Raw genomic sequence first — 13,906 nt, 5'->3', positions numbered from 1 at the left:
TCTTGTTATATTTTGAATTTGTCACTCTTTCTCACTACTGGGGTGATGGCGAGCCATCGTTGCGCGACGTCGAGGGCTCCTCCATATATGACATGGCCGTGGTGCCAAAGGCGGGTCTCAGAAAGCTTCAAGACTTCTGTCTTGTTGCTTGCAGGCGGGGGTACTTGTGGGCCTGGAGCGATACGTGCTGCATTAACAAGGAGAGCAGTGCCGAGTTGCAGGAAGCGATAGGATCGATGTTCGCATGGTATCGAAGGTCCGCTCTAACTGTCGTGTACCTCGCCGACATTTTGGAACACGATTCGCTTGTTAGCAGCAAGTGGTTCCAGCGCGGGTGGACCCTCCAGGAGTTGCTAGCTCCCCGCACTGTACTGTTCTACACCCAAAACTGGTCGCTCTACAAGAACCTCGGGTCTCCAAATCACAAATCAGATAGTATCGTGCTAGAAGAGCTTGAAAGTGCAACAGGAATAGCGTCTCGGTTCCTGGCGGACTTTTCTCCAGGCATGGATGACGCACGTTCAAGACTGCAGTGGGCATCGTCACGGCTTACCACCCGTCCTGAGGATACCGCCTATTCGCTTTTTGGGATCTTCGGTCTCCACCTACCCGTTCTTTATGGCGAACCTCCAGAAGAGGCTCTGGGTCGTCTGCTAGCCGAAATCATTGCACAGTCTGGGGAAATCTCAGTTCTGGATTGGGTAGGAGAGGCGCCGCATTTTCATAGCTGTTTCCCAGCCCACGTCGCCTCATACCAAAGGTTGCCATTACGGCCGTCCCCCCAGCCTGATGCAGAGGAACTTGCATCGACGACGGGCCAGGAGGCTACGTCAAATAGAGCACTGCGAAAGCTTTATAGCTCGCTCGCGAAGTCATCTCTCCCACGATTTATCAATCGACGCCTCATACTGCCATGCCTCGCCTACCGTGTTACGGCGATTCAAGTGAAAAAGTCAGGTTCTCACGTTAAATACAAAATTGAGGCGTCTGGTCTGAGACCACTCGAGATTACATTGCCACGGGAGCTAGAAAATGTAGGAACGTCACCGGGTGTCTTGCAGCTTGTTCGCCCTTGGAATTCGAAGCTACTTGGTCCATCTGCCAGGCTAGACCCCACGGCCGCACAGCGGCTGCTGTCAACGTTGGAGCGGCCATTTAACGCTCTTCTGTTGGTGGAACTGCCTCACAACGAATATAAACGGATTGCGTCTTCCACCTTCACCATCGCCCAGCCCGTAGACTGCACCAGTATCTTGCAAAGCAAAGTTAGGACATTTACCATAGTTTAGATAGTCATGCGCCACGATGCCGAGGCGATTATACCCACTTCGTGCTATGCCAACCGTTCTCATTTCACACTGATCTGAAATCTGACGCAGAGTCAACGTAGTGAATTTGAACCCTGGAGGTGTACAGTACCTACCTCCCAGGAAATATAGAGAGAAAACCTCGGAACATTTACTACACTCACTGTTCAGGTACCAAAACATCCGCGCACGATGTCTAACGCCAACGCTGTTTCCCCGCGCTCCGCACTTTGACATCAAGGAGAAGAGCAGAGTCGACAACATCTCGTCGAATCACCATTTGCTGATGGCGATGTCTGCCTGCATGCCACGGCAACACTCGATCGTAATCCACAATCATCTTGAGTCCCAGTAATTATGGTGTAGTCAGAAGAGCGTGAAACAGAACACAGAATGCTTCATCTCATTCTGCAATGAAAGTAAAGGTGTACGTCGTTCCTACAGCCAATATTGAATCTTGTTGCATATGATCATGAACACGTGGAAAACCATAAAACACGCGACACCCCCGATCAAGACATGAAGGAGCCTCAGTAGACCTGCACTGAGCTGTACAGGCGCTTCTGTTTCGTGATGGACCCCCCCACAGTTTTCAAAGGCAAAGGTCCCTTGCCCAAACGTGTCAAGAACCGCGCGGGCGACCTACACCATTAACCTGCTGAAGTGTCATTGGACACCATGAAAGAACAGAAAAAGACAGGATTTACTTAATTCACCATTGTCAGGTATAATTGTCGTTTGAGAAGGCAGTATATGACTCTATTCAAGATCGATGGAAGAGTACGTACGTCTGCGAACTGAGTATCGTCAGCGCATGTGTTTGTGCAAGAAAGGAAAGATATACGTGTCCTGCTGGTGAACAGATAAGACTTGGTTTGATACTGCACAAGTACACAAGTGCACGTATCACATCACAACAATATACGTGCCATTCGATGGACGCTCCCGGTTTCGTCACGTAGTAAGACAGTCACAATTATGGATTCACGTGAGGAGACCATTGCCTCCAGACTCCGATATTCAGACCTCGGAGGAAAAGGGTGAGTCCAAGCACAGGTCTTCGCTCTATTCTCGCCTCTGAACGATCGATGAGGTCTCTCACTGTGGGTATGGGCGACTGGATGACGGAACAACTGGAACTAACTGGAGGGAGTTCTGTGGTGTAAGTAGTAAGTTGAGTGTAGTAATAAAATAAACAAAGACAACTGCTTATGGCTTCACCGTCACAGATTCCAGCTAAACGAGAACATGCTCCATGGGCATACATTGAATTTCACCATTAGCCTAGAATGCGCATATCGCACAATTCGGACGAGAGCTCCTGACTATTGTGAGTGAACGTCACGTACGACCGGGCTTCAGCTTAGCCTTTGATTGCCCCCGACCCCAATCGTGATCCAACAAATGTATCCGTTTTCTTGCACATTTCATAAGGTCATACTTACCATGTGTTCATGTTATTATTATGAAGTTGATGTTGTGGTGTCCGCGTAATGTCGATGGAGCCTGTTTGAGCCCAAGCTAACAAAAATTCGCACAATAGGCGGTCGTGCCAACGCGGGGAGACTTCAAAGCCATGTCATTACCTCCTGTGTTTTACCACTATTTCCAAACGCCCTTACCCTACACGAGAACGCTCGCTTTACAAGAGAGACTGCACCAAATCCAGCTCTCTGCTCGTCGCACCTCATCCCATCATGACGTCCTTCTGCTCCTGCAACACCGACCCGTTTACACGGCTGGGCGTCGGCAGAACGCTGAAGAGCTCGTTGCCGAAAGAACGCGTCTCACTCAGCTCGGCGCCGACTTTGCTACAACGTCACGTGGCGGTCAATTGACGTATCACGGACCCGGTCAGCTCGTCGGATACCCGCTTCTCGATCTCGGTCGGACGTCGCCGGCAATGGGAACTAGGGACTACATATGTCGGATGCAACGAGCGATACAAGCATGTCTTGCAGGGGAACACGGGTTGCGGAATGTTCCTTCAGAGCACACAGGCGTGTTCCTGGACGCTACGACGAAAGTTGCTAGTATTGGTGTGCAGGTCCGCCATAGACTGACAATGCACGGATTTGCGATGAACGTAACCAAGGAACCGTTGGCGTGGTTCGACAGGGTGGTGGCTTGTGGACTTGGGGAGGTGAAAGCGGGGTGTATAGAGCTGGCGACCGGGAAGGCCGTTCGAGTTGATGATATGGTGGAAGGCATAATCGCTGCGTTCGGAACGATGTACGGCAGACATATGGAAAGGCTGAGGGTCGAGTCTGCTGGTGAGATTGGGGAAGCTATCGTGGCTTTGGAAGAAGAGGCACTGGCAGCAGGAGACTGGCCAAAGAGTCCCGCTACGCTACCCCACTAGTATGTAATTACAACAGAACCAAGGACGCATATCAGATGCCGTGGGGGAGTGCACGATTGTGTCAGTCAAGTTCGATGACGTTGACGGTCCTGACATTCCAACCTGCCTTGAGCTGCGCTTGAAAGCTTCATTCAGACTTCCATCATGCGCGTTCTTATTCTCGGGGCAACAGGTGGTATAGGGGTGCTCCTCGTCGGAAGAGCTGTCGCGGACGGACACACCGTTGTTGTCTATGCCCGCTCCCCAGAGAAACTCCCTCAGAACCTCCGAGACAGCTCCCAGATCATCATTCGCAAGGGTCAGCTGACGGATGCAGAGTCTTTGTCCGATGCGTTACAGGACGTCGATACTGTCTTATCTGCGCTCGGCCCCGCTGTCTCTCGCGGACCGTTTCATCCCAGAGGAGAGCCCCTCGCTCATGCGTATTCACTCATTATCAAAGTAATGAAGGAACGTGGAGTTTCCCGGCTCATCGCGCTGGGCACGCCCAGCATTAAAGATCCCCACGACAAGCATAGTCTAGTCATGTCCACCATCGTCTGCGGCGTGGCAACCTTTGCCAGTACGGCATACAAGGACATCGTAGCGATCGGAGAAACCATCTGCAGGGAAGGCGACACCATCGACTGGACCATCGTTCGCGTGCCTCTCTTGAATAGTGGCAGTAACGAGTCCTTCGTCGCTGGATATGTCGGTGACGGTCAGACTACAACTAGTCTGACGAGAATCGCTTTTGTGGCATTCGTGTTACAAGAACTTACCAAGAAGGAGTGGGTGAAAGCTCGTCCGCTTGTGACTTCTCCGTGATAACTCAGTAGTTTGTCATACGAACAGTAGTACTTAAGTCCCCACACCCTCTGCCCCCCTAAGCTGTACTACACCGTAACCTCCGATTGCTTTAACAGTTCTTGCCAATCGAAATCGTCTGGTCTTTCGTGGAACCGCCTTAACAGTTCTTCAGCAGGAGAGCCACTCGCTTTCGCACCCTTCTTCTCACCCCACAGATAATATTTCTGTATACCCATCGCCAGCAGTTGTGCATCTACCTGATTTAGCAGATAACGCCCTGCCACGTCCTGCGTAGGTTCCCCATTTGTCATGGCAGCAGACGGTGTTATTTCTCCACGGAGAAGAACGAGGCCATGCGAGTGAGACAAATCGGTGTGGAATGTCAAGACCAAATACGGCGTCGCAAATGAATTACGACTCTTGTACTCTTGCAGCGGTGTGAATAGGACGGTAGAGACCGGAGGCAGAGCGGTACCTCTCGGAGTTGGAGGAACAGATTGAAATAGATGTGGCTCGGTAGCAGATGGTTGCGATGGAGGGGGATGAAAATCCCACTGCAAATAGAAAAATTCGTGCGCTGGCTCAGACGTATCACCTACTGACAACGCCTCTGGCTTGATTTGCCTAGGCAACGGTAGAACGAAAGAAGAATATCTTTTTGCAACGTTCGTCATCGTGTCATACGCATCGAGAGGCAAGGAGGCACAGATGTGCCCCCTACCCGTGCCTCCGGATCGGGATGCATGGTAGGCGGTCCAAAGCGCAGATATTTGTGACGACGTATGCGGTGTGGCCAGTAACTTGGTGACGTTCAGGATAGACGAAAGTGGCTAAGTATCAAAATATGAACACTAGTTATGCAGGGAGCAAGATTCCAAGGCGCAGCCAACCCACTGCTCACGAAATGTATGTACCTTGATTGGAGAGCTATCCTTTCGCGGGCTAGGAAGGGGTTTCTTTGCTGTGGATTGGGTAACTCCATCGGCTCTCAGGATGGTCTCGGACTGAAACTTTCGCACTAAGGCAACTTCAGCCTCCTCTTTCTGTTTGCGACGAGCTTCCTGGCGGGCCTGTACCTTCAATTCGTCAAGAGCCACACCCTTTCTGTTGGGAAAGTATGGTTATGTGAAGTGTCAGAAATTGTCATTCCAGTGCACGAAAAGGAAGGTGCCACTAACTCGTTTGCCTTTTGATGGAGTTTGTCCGCATACTTGATATCATATTCAGATACGTCTGATTGCGTATGAACCCGTCTAAGCCAAGAGAAGTTCGTCAGGTGAGCACGTCGAGCGGTGGTTCTGGTGAAAGAGAGAACGGGTCGGAAGTACATGACTGCACCAAATGAACAACTTGAAGTGCAAATCGGCCCTCGACAGCCTCGACTCCAGCGGTGACACACTACTTAGAAGTCGGTGGGTTCACGCTGTCCACGTCGATCTTCGATTCGTATCCGGTTGCCACGTGGCGCCAGTTACCAACTGACAACAGTCCCGCCCGAACGAGTACAATGTGTCCATTTCAAACGAGGCTTCCCCGCGTATACTTCGTATCCTCTCCTATTTGATCCCTTTCGCATGAAACATAACCTACCGAGTGTCTGCTATCAACCAATGGGCAAGCAGGGATTTATCTATTCAGGACATGCACACCCGAGTATGAATACAGAGACCGCGACCAGCGCAACTTTCTCTTCACCCTAGGCCGCCTAAGAAAAACTGACACCAGCGGTGGAAGACGCGAGCGACAGCTCTGCTTCATACTTGTTACCTCTCAGAGCTGTGGAAAATGAAGTTCGGCGACTTCTCTGCGATACCCTCTCTGCTGAAAAGTACGTTCACGAGTGTTCCATACACCAGATAAACAGTTTCCTGATTTGCGCGCTCGTTATCTTGCTTTCAGGGGACTCCGGCCAGTGAGCCAATGAGAGCCAACGCCTCCCGTGTCAGAACTCACCCGTATCTGTTCTGCTATCCCCCCCAGATTCGATCGTGGGGATGTCTCGTTTATCATCGTCGCAGGCGCGATGGTATCTTTCATGATACCGGGTTTAGGTTCGCAACTTTAATTTGCCATGACCTTACTATCCTGATATCTTCAGCTTTCCTATACTCCGGTCTCTCGAGAAGGAAATCTGCCCTGTCTCTGATATGGGCCGTCTCTGCAAGCAATGCCGTCTGTATCTTCCAGTGGTACCTGTGGGGATACTCTCTCGCCTTCTCACCTACTGCCACCAATGGTTTCATTGGCAATCTTGCCAATTTTGGACTGCTAAACGTGCTCGGCGATCCCTCTCCTGGTTCGCCCCTCATTCCAGATTTGCTTTATAGCTTCTATCAGATGGAATTTGCTTGTGTAACAATTGGGATTTTGGTAGGAGGTATCGCGGAGCGCGGTCGGGTCCTTCCAGCCATGGTATTTACATTCTTCTGGATGACCCTTGTTTATTGTCCGCTGGCTTGCTGGGCTTGGAATATTAATGGTTGGGGTTTTAAGTGGGGCGTGTTAGATTATGCAGGTGCGGAGCACTTCCATTCATGATCCGAGAACAGTTGGTTTGCTCACCCGACCTGAAGGTGGGGGCCCTGTGGAGATCGGCAGCGGCGTTGCAGGCCTTGCATATGCATGGATCCTCGGTCGGCGGCATGAAAAGGAGTTACTTAATTTCAGACCACACAACGTAGCCATGGTGAACCTCGGTACCTTCATCCTCTGGTTTGGATGGCTCGGCTTCAATGGAGGTAGCGCCTTTGGTGTCAATCTTCGTGCCATAATGGCAATCTGGAACTCCATGCTTGCCCCGGCATTTGGCGGTATTGTATGGTGTCTTATTGACTACAGATTGGAACGCAAATACAGTATGGTCGGATTTTGTTCCGGTTCTATCGCTGGTTTGGTTGCTGCGACACCGGCTTCCGGTTACATACACCCGTGGGCATCGGTTATCATGGGCATCGTTTCCGGTGCAGTGTGTAATTACGCAACGAAGAGTAAGTCACGGAAACCTCGACGATTGCTGATATTGACAACCCACGCAAACTAGTGAAATTCCTTCTGGGTATCGACGACGCCTTGGATCTCTTCGCTGAGCATGCCGTGGGCGGCATTATTGGTCTTCTCTTTAACGGCATTTTTGCCTCTCACTCCATCACTGCTCTTGATGGCATCAACACTAACGTTAATGGTGGTTGGATCGATCACAACTGGAAGCAATTGTATATCCAGTTTAACTACGCATTCGCGGCGTGCGTGTATACGTTTGCAGCGACGGCTATTATTGCCAAAGCTATCGACATGATACCCGGTTTACATCTCAGGACGACACCCGAGGGTGAGTCGGCCGGTCTGGATGAGGTCGAGGTGGGTTGTATCCGTCTCGTGACATTGTTAAGAATGCTGGAATGGCTAAGTTGCTTGCTTGCAGATCGGCGAGTTCGCCAACGATTACATTGAAGTCCGGAGACACTTCCACGACTGGTCAGCCTTGGGCAATGACAAGGCTGATTCGGCTACGTCTGAGATGTTTACAGCCGGTAGTAAAGATGGCTTGCCAGAACACCAGAAGGACGGATATCGCCTCCGGTTGGAAGATCCCGCCCTCGAGATAATTTACGAGAAGAACACTGGAATTGTTGACGAACCGCAGCTTACTCCGGAGGAGCGTTAATCGCGTTGGTAAAATTCTAGGGATTGAACCGCACTGTCCTTGACTTTGCCAAACTTCTGATTCCTACTGGTACTTACCTTTAGGGAGGCTGATCGTCACCATTACATTACGTAGGACTTACGCAAAATTGAAAGCACCATGGTCAAAATGAACGGCTACCACCAATTCACTTCATTACACCTGATGGGTTGAACAGAAACATGACTGGGCCTTTTGGCAGAGCACTTCGTGAGCAATGCTAGTACGATGCGGAAAGTGACTACATCAATCTCCGAAGTACAAGCACCGGCATTCATACTGGGAGACACCACAACGCTCGATCGAACCTCCGGATGAACGGCTATGACACAAATACAGGTGGACAGCAATTCGTCGCTGGTTAGCTACGGTCGAGGGGAGCTATGCCCCACTTCTAGCTTGCTTTACCTGCCGCCTGTCATAAACCAGGTCATGTCAACATCTTCAGAGATATATATCGCCGACCTCATTGGCCTTGCATTTGGTTTCCTCAGTTGCTTCTGCGGGGTTCTCTTCACGCTTTCAATCTTTTCACGTCCGGTTTGCTTTGCACTTTCAGCGTTCTCATGTAAGGTCTGTGTTACACTTGCCGACACGCCTACTAATAGGAACGATTGAGTAAGGATCTGACTGACATAATTCATGATCTCCTACCCAGATTCTCTTTGATTTTTTCCGTGGCCTTCAATCGCGGATGCTAAACCCTTCCCTACCAACAGAATGGGCATAGCGTATTAGCAAGGTATGGCCCTTGATGAACTGAAGGTACAGGCCCGCCAGGAATCTCTTCGCAGACATAAGGAGGAAGCCGATACTGCCATTGTGCGGCGATTTTACTCCAGGACCATCCCGGCAACCGATTTCGGAGTTGCCCAATCCACGACAAAGAATTTCCCTAGCCCGCGAAAGGATAGCTCTCAATCAAGATACATACAATTCATGAGTCTTGCATGAGGTCGGTTACCAGGTTGCGTCCTGCTGCGCCTTGGAATCGTGTTCCTTGACTAACTTGCATCATTCTCGTATTTAACTACTTTCGTCCTGCATCCTGAATGTCGCCAAGTTACTGGTCACCCCACATACGCCACCACAAATACCTGCGCTTTAAACCACCCACCGGCTCTGGAGGAACGAGCAGGGCGGATGTTTGCTTGTCCTTGGATCTCGAAGCGTACGATGACGAACCTTGCAAAAAGATGTCCTTTTGTTCTACCGGTTCCTAGGCAAATCAAACCAGAGACAGGCGACGGGTCTGAGCAGCACATGAATTTTTCCATTTGTAATGGGATTTTCATCTCCCTCCTCCACAACCCATCCGCTAGTCGCTACCGAGCCAAATCCATTTCAACCTGTTCCTACAACGCCCGGTAGCAACGCTCTGCATCCGATCTCTACCGTGCCACCCACTTCGTTACAAGAATACATCATTCGTGACGCCCTACTTGATTTTGGCTTTCCACACCGATTTGTCTTGCGCGCAAGATTTTGTTGCACTCGGACATCAACTTCTGAACTGAGCTAGTGAATTCACCTGATGCTGGGCTGGTCATGCATGGTAATACTTTACTGTAGTAGTAAAGTGTTTTGGCAGAGCACTTCGTGAGCAATGTTGTCCATACTAGTACGATACGGAAAGTGACTACATCGATCTCCGAAGTACAAGCACGGTATTCATACTGGGAGACACGTCACCATAACGTTCGACGAGCCTCCGGACGAACGGTCATATCACAAACGCAGGTGAACGGCAATTCGTCGCTGGTTAGCTACAGTCGAGGGGAGCTATACCCCACTTCTAGCTTGCTTTACCTTCCGCCTGTCATAAACCAGGTCATGTCAATATCTTCAGGGATATATATCACCGACCTCATTGGCCTTGCATTTGGTTTCCTCAGTTGCTTCTCCAGTGGTTTTCTTCACGCTCTCAATCTTTTCACGTCCAGCTCGCTTTGCACTCTCAGCCTTCTCCTGTGCGGTCTGTGATACACGTTCTGCTTTTGCCGACGAGGCTGCTAACGGGAACGATTGAGTAAGGATCCGAGAGTGACGTAAATCTCTATCTACCCAGAGTCTCTTTGGTTTTTTCCGTGGCCTTTTCGCCGGCTTCAATCGCGGATGCTAAACCCTTCCCTACTTTCATGTTGACCTGACGCAATAGAAGAGTAAGCGATGAGAATTCGATATGATTCGTACATGGTGGTACCTTATCGGCGACTTCTGCAACTTTCTCTGTGACTGTTTTTGATGCTATGCGAGTGTCGTGAATCTGGCAAGAATATAGAATGGTTGGTCGGAGAGCGCGCGCACTCCGTGCAACGCCGTGTAGCTTCGTTCGCAACATTCGGCAGGTAATAGATAGAACGAGATGCCAACACCTTTACGAGTTGTGAGGAGCAGCACCGAGTGCTCAGGCTCTTAAGCAGACGTCAAGGAGCCATGACGTCACACCTGAGAAACGCATATGTCATTTCACGTGGCATCGCCGTTTGTCTGATGGAGGGGGAACGATTTTACGTTTGCCTTCTTGGAGTCATTACCGTGGGTAATGGTGTCGAGACCTCGTCCACGCCTCTCCACGTATGTTTCTGTGGTCGTAGAGTTCCACGATATTTTACCTCCAGACGCGTACCGCGTCGACGACGTACTCGTTCGAGCGTTAGTAAGTCGAGCGTAGCCTGTTGCCGAAGCAGATGCAAACTTGCGCCGCATCGTCGTTTTAAGTGAAGAGGGGCTTTACCCTGATGACGTAGAGGCGACACTCTTTCTTGTCCGAACCCTCATCATGTCGACCAATACCTTGAAATCGTTCGCGGTCGCTGGGGTAGGAAATACAGTAGGGCTGCCCATAGTCAAGGTAGACAGTTTTGCCAATTCTTAGCTATTCACCTGCCGCTCAACCCGTATTATCCGCATTTTTATAGTCTCTCCTCGCAAGGAATGCTCGAGTCATTGTTCTCACTCGCCCGTCTTCGAAGAAGACCTTCCCGGAGGGTGCTAAGGCTGTTCCTGTCGACTATTTCAACCACGACGCACTTACAGCTGCTCTCCGAGAGAATGCGGTTGATGTTGTCATCTCTACGCTGTCGGGAGATGGGTTTAATGCACAGTACAAGCTAGCAGACGCAGCCAAGGCAGCCGGGGTAAAGTTATTCGTGCCTTCCGAGTTCGGCATGCCGACAAGTGGCGCAACAGAAGGAGTGTTGGGGGAGAAGAATAAACTTGCAGGTGAGTGCCTGCCCATCGATGTCATGGACAGGGTGAATGACCCATGTGGTCGTTAGCCTATGCGCAGTCGATTGGCTTACCTATCACCCGCATCTACGTACGTACGGATAATGTCTGCGCAAGGAAAGACGCACGCAGCTGACACAACGTCCTCCGGACAGGATGGTCTGTACCAAGAATTCCTCCCGTTCATGGTTGGTGTGCCGGAGGCCGGAAAGTTTCTAATCAAGGGGAGTGGAAATGAGCCCCTTTCTCTGACTGCCATACCTGACGTCGGAGGTAACTCCGCACCTAAGCTCTACCCGTTCATCTTACTTATCCTGCCCGCGCCGCAACATAGAATATCTTGCATATGTCCTCACAACCCTTCCGATTGAGCAACTCAGCAACGCTGAGCTGCGTATTCAAGGCGAGCGCTCTACGTTGCGGGAACTCAGCAAGTTATACGATGCGCCTGTCGAATTTGTCGAAAGCATTCCCAAGGATATTCCGCGTGCAGACGGCAGGGAATGGTTACAGGCTTATACGGCGAAAGGCGCGATGAGCACAGGTTATGACATCACCGTGGGCAAAGACGATCCTGAGCTTGCGGGATCAGCAAACAAATTATTTCCGGGCTTCCACTTCAAGACTGTGAAAGAAACTCTGGCCCTGTAACGAAGATCAAGAGAGAGTATGTCAAAGTCGAGAATCTTATGTCCGGTTGTTCTTAGCAAATTTCTGTCCGTGCCGACGTCCTGTAATTTATGTAATGTTACATTTGCTTTGGTCCCTTTAATGATCACTGCACATAATTGCCAGGAAAGACACCCTGCGCGCCATTGAGGCGACCAGTCCACCAATCTTCCTGACTTTCTGTCTTGGCAATGACTTCGATGCGATCGCCGGTCTTGAACGACAGATCACCCTCCGCCTGGGATGCATTAGATTGGTCAGTACGGCAAGACGAGAGAGGGTTCACCTGCGCATCAAAATCATACAAGGCAGTAACATACTCGGGCTCTGGCTTGGGTTTCGGTTTCAGTGGTGGCGGCGGTGGAGGTCGCTTCGTTGCTGCTGCAGTGCTAGCACCATTGCTAGTGACAGATGAGGAAGGTGTGTATGGCGGTGGAGGAGCGGCTTGCTGGCCAGGTGGCGGCGGAGGTGCCTTCTTGACATATGATGGGGGAAGTGCCGGATGTGACGATGATGGCATGCTGCGAGCAGCTGCGCTGGCTGTGCTGGATGTGGTCATCACGCTAGGAGCGCGACCAAGGGATGAGGTCGGCGTAGATCGATTCGCTTGCACGAGCTTCGCTGAAACGGGGTCAGTAGGCTAAAGAGAGACGCACGCCGACGCACAGGTAGAGATAATTCTCTTCGTAATATTAAGATCTTCAATCTGGCTCCACGCGTCCGTCCGCTTGTTTTCGTATTCCGACTGGATTTGGGACCCAGGGACGGTGCTGACATCGTATCTACCCTCAGCAAATGTGTTCAATTTCTCGAGAAAGAGATAATAGATGTTAAGCCTGGAGGAGGATGCACGCCGGTGGTCAATTCTCCGCATCGACCGAACGAGTTGCAGGCTGACTTACTGCATGTAATAAAACGAGTGGAAAAGAGGATCGATGAAATGAGTCGCAAGTTGCATGAACCTTGGGAGGTCTTGTTTGAGAGTATTGTTGATATAATCATACTCGTTCGTGGCAACTTCATAGTCCTGCTCCAGCTTGAACAAGTTCTTCTCATCACTCAAGCTTTTTTCCTTCTTGTCCCTGAGCTTGGTGAGTGAGTTATTGAACCTGTCGTAGTCGACAAGCTTGTGATCGCGCTTGGTAATTGTCTTGCGAATGATCTTGAGCACGCCCTGGAATTCCTTCAGGGGACCGACGACGCGACTGTCAATTAACTCAAGTTCTGGAGATAGGGTCGTGCGAAGTTCATCCATGTACTTGGCATAATCGGGTGTGTTGTTGATCGTGTCCGTTGCGGAGGGGTGCTTGCTCGCGAGGCTGAGTTCGCCCGAAATCGGAGAGAAGAGGAAATTAAAGTGGTTTGCGAAGGCATTTGCAGAAGTAAAGAGGGCTTTGACAGGAGCGACATAGCTAAGAGATTTACATAGGTACTAGGAGGAAGCTTACCTTTAACTGCCTCCGTGAAGGCTTTGGTATCTTTCAAAAGCTTCTCTGTGGCTTGCTCGAGAACGGCGAAAGTGACGATTGAGGTCATCGAACTCGGGATCGGAGGATGCTAAGGCAGAGCGTACTTGGTGATGTCCAGGGGTAGGACAACAGAATCGTGCTCACTCTTCGAGAAGCCTGTTTTTGACGTCACGAAATGTGGTGTTCTAGACGAAAAATTGTCAGAGACCGCGAGTAACCCCGCCACAGAAAATTGGGGCGAACGCAGGAGGCTGCGCTCGATTTGTCTTGGGGCAAGAGGAAGTTACTCACCGTTTGATCGCCTTGGTTAGGCCTTTCATTGCGCAGAGGCACAGCTGTGGGGCTCAAATGTACTTCGCGTGGTTGAAGCCTGGGCGAGGATCAATGGGATACGACC

The 13,906-nt window shown here is 50.6% G+C and overlaps 8 protein-coding genes across 8 annotated transcripts; 5 read left to right on the top strand and 3 right to left on the bottom strand.

Annotated features, from left to right (window-relative positions):
- Positions 1-17: 17 nt before the first annotated feature.
- F5J12DRAFT_688215 (uncharacterized protein) lies at positions 18-701 on the top strand (the record flags this gene model as incomplete). Its single annotated transcript, XM_051740344.1, has 1 exon — positions 18-701. A coding segment is annotated over one exon (684 nt), but the record flags the coding sequence as incomplete, so codon positions are not given.
- Positions 702-2,657: 1,956 nt separating this feature from the next.
- Positions 2,658-3,714, top strand: F5J12DRAFT_834140 (lipoyltransferase). Its single transcript, XM_051745841.1, has 2 exons — positions 2,658-2,713; positions 2,779-3,714. The coding sequence occupies exon 2, from the start codon at positions 2,884-2,886 to the stop codon at positions 3,667-3,669; it is 786 nt and encodes a 261-aa protein (XP_051599331.1). The 5' UTR covers positions 2,658-2,713; positions 2,779-2,883; the 3' UTR covers positions 3,670-3,714.
- Positions 3,715-3,725: 11 nt separating this feature from the next.
- On the top strand, positions 3,726-4,476 carry F5J12DRAFT_940760 (NAD-P-binding protein; the record flags this gene model as incomplete). Its single annotated transcript, XM_051749685.1, has 1 exon — positions 3,726-4,476. The coding sequence occupies exon 1, from the start codon at positions 3,814-3,816 to the stop codon at positions 4,474-4,476; it is 663 nt and encodes a 220-aa protein (XP_051599330.1). The 5' UTR covers positions 3,726-3,813.
- On the bottom strand, positions 4,425-5,975 carry F5J12DRAFT_121699 (ATP11-domain-containing protein). Its single transcript, XM_051738033.1, has 3 exons — positions 5,637-5,975; positions 5,373-5,562; positions 4,425-5,288 (listed from the first exon to the last, which is right to left on the bottom strand). Exons 1-3 carry the CDS (start codon positions 5,786-5,788, stop codon positions 4,545-4,547), a joined length of 1,086 nt encoding a protein of 361 aa, XP_051599329.1. The 5' UTR covers positions 5,789-5,975; the 3' UTR covers positions 4,425-4,544.
- Positions 5,976-6,099: 124 nt separating this feature from the next.
- F5J12DRAFT_121984 (ammonium transporter) lies at positions 6,100-8,282 on the top strand. Its single transcript, XM_051738034.1, has 6 exons — positions 6,100-6,286; positions 6,358-6,509; positions 6,557-6,973; positions 7,032-7,445; positions 7,499-7,815; positions 7,880-8,282. The coding sequence occupies exons 2-6, from the start codon at positions 6,482-6,484 to the stop codon at positions 8,120-8,122; spliced, it is 1,419 nt and encodes a 472-aa protein (XP_051599328.1). The 5' UTR covers positions 6,100-6,286; positions 6,358-6,481; the 3' UTR covers positions 8,123-8,282.
- Positions 8,283-9,581: 1,299 nt separating this feature from the next.
- F5J12DRAFT_834132 (uncharacterized protein) lies at positions 9,582-10,689 on the bottom strand. Its single transcript, XM_051745840.1, has 4 exons — positions 10,344-10,689; positions 10,205-10,286; positions 10,007-10,152; positions 9,582-9,956 (listed from the first exon to the last, which is right to left on the bottom strand). Exons 1-4 carry the CDS (start codon positions 10,479-10,481, stop codon positions 9,936-9,938), a joined length of 387 nt encoding a protein of 128 aa, XP_051599327.1. The 5' UTR covers positions 10,482-10,689; the 3' UTR covers positions 9,582-9,935.
- An 11-nt stretch (positions 10,690-10,700) lies between these two features.
- F5J12DRAFT_121415 (uncharacterized protein) lies at positions 10,701-12,127 on the top strand. The gene is made up of 5 exons (XM_051738032.1): positions 10,701-10,994; positions 11,062-11,365; positions 11,422-11,462; positions 11,527-11,644; positions 11,706-12,127. The coding sequence occupies exons 1-5, from the start codon at positions 10,923-10,925 to the stop codon at positions 12,020-12,022; spliced, it is 852 nt and encodes a 283-aa protein (XP_051599326.1). The 5' UTR covers positions 10,701-10,922; the 3' UTR covers positions 12,023-12,127.
- A 19-nt stretch (positions 12,128-12,146) lies between these two features.
- Positions 12,147-13,829, bottom strand: F5J12DRAFT_905792 (uncharacterized protein; the record flags this gene model as incomplete). The annotated part of the gene is made up of 8 exons (XM_051748713.1): positions 12,147-12,278; positions 12,327-12,656; positions 12,693-12,876; positions 12,943-13,432; positions 13,489-13,539; positions 13,565-13,597; positions 13,654-13,694; positions 13,801-13,829. 8 exons carry the CDS (start codon positions 13,827-13,829, stop codon positions 12,147-12,149), a joined length of 1,290 nt encoding a protein of 429 aa, XP_051599325.1.
- Positions 13,830-13,906: the final 77 nt, after the last annotated feature.

Source organism: Pisolithus orientalis, assembly GCF_024613125.1.
Source record: "Pisolithus orientalis strain OTSU chromosome Unknown F5J12scaffold_16, whole genome shotgun sequence".
In the NCBI taxonomy this organism is placed as follows: domain Eukaryota; kingdom Fungi; phylum Basidiomycota; class Agaricomycetes; order Boletales; family Pisolithaceae; genus Pisolithus; species Pisolithus orientalis.
This window is presented reverse-complemented; position numbering and strand designations above follow the sequence as displayed.

Bases quoted from the DNA above. Each gene is read 5' to 3' on its own strand.
- F5J12DRAFT_834140 (XM_051745841.1), top strand. From the start codon at position 2,884: ATGTCATTACCTCCTGTGTTTTACCACTATTTCCAAACGCCCTTACCC.
- F5J12DRAFT_121699 (XM_051738033.1), bottom strand. From the start codon at position 5,788: ATGTACTTCCGACCCGTTCTCTCTTTCACCAGAACCACCGCTCGACGT. The intron at 5,563-5,636 runs GTTAGTGGCACC...CTTTCCCAACAG, and splicing joins CTCCATCAAAAGGCAAACGA to AAAGGGTGTGGCTCTTGACG. The intron at 5,289-5,372 runs GTACATACATTT...TTTGATACTTAG, and splicing joins AGGATAGCTCTCCAATCAAG to CCACTTTCGTCTATCCTGAA.
- F5J12DRAFT_121984 (XM_051738034.1), top strand. From the start codon at position 6,482: ATGGTATCTTTCATGATACCGGGTTTAG. The intron at 6,510-6,556 runs GTTCGCAACTTT...TGATATCTTCAG, and splicing joins TTTCATGATACCGGGTTTAG to CTTTCCTATACTCCGGTCTC. The intron at 7,816-7,879 runs GTGGGTTGTATC...GCTTGCTTGCAG, and splicing joins CCGGTCTGGATGAGGTCGAG to ATCGGCGAGTTCGCCAACGA.
- F5J12DRAFT_834132 (XM_051745840.1), bottom strand. From the start codon at position 10,481: ATGTTGCGAACGAAGCTACACGGCGTTGCACGGAGTGCGCGCGCTCTC. The intron at 10,153-10,204 runs GTAGATAGAGAT...CGTTCCCGTTAG, and splicing joins AAAAACCAAAGAGACTCTGG to CAGCCTCGTCGGCAAAAGCA. The intron at 9,957-10,006 runs GTCGGTGATATA...GGTTTATGACAG, and splicing joins CCAAATGCAAGGCCAATGAG to GCGGAAGGTAAAGCAAGCTA.
- F5J12DRAFT_121415 (XM_051738032.1), top strand. From the start codon at position 10,923: ATGTCGACCAATACCTTGAAATCGTTCGCGGTCGCTGGGGTAGGAAAT. The intron at 11,366-11,421 runs GTGAGTGCCTGC...TGTGGTCGTTAG, and splicing joins GGAGAAGAATAAACTTGCAG to CCTATGCGCAGTCGATTGGC. The intron at 11,645-11,705 runs GTAACTCCGCAC...GCCGCAACATAG, and splicing joins TGCCATACCTGACGTCGGAG to AATATCTTGCATATGTCCTC.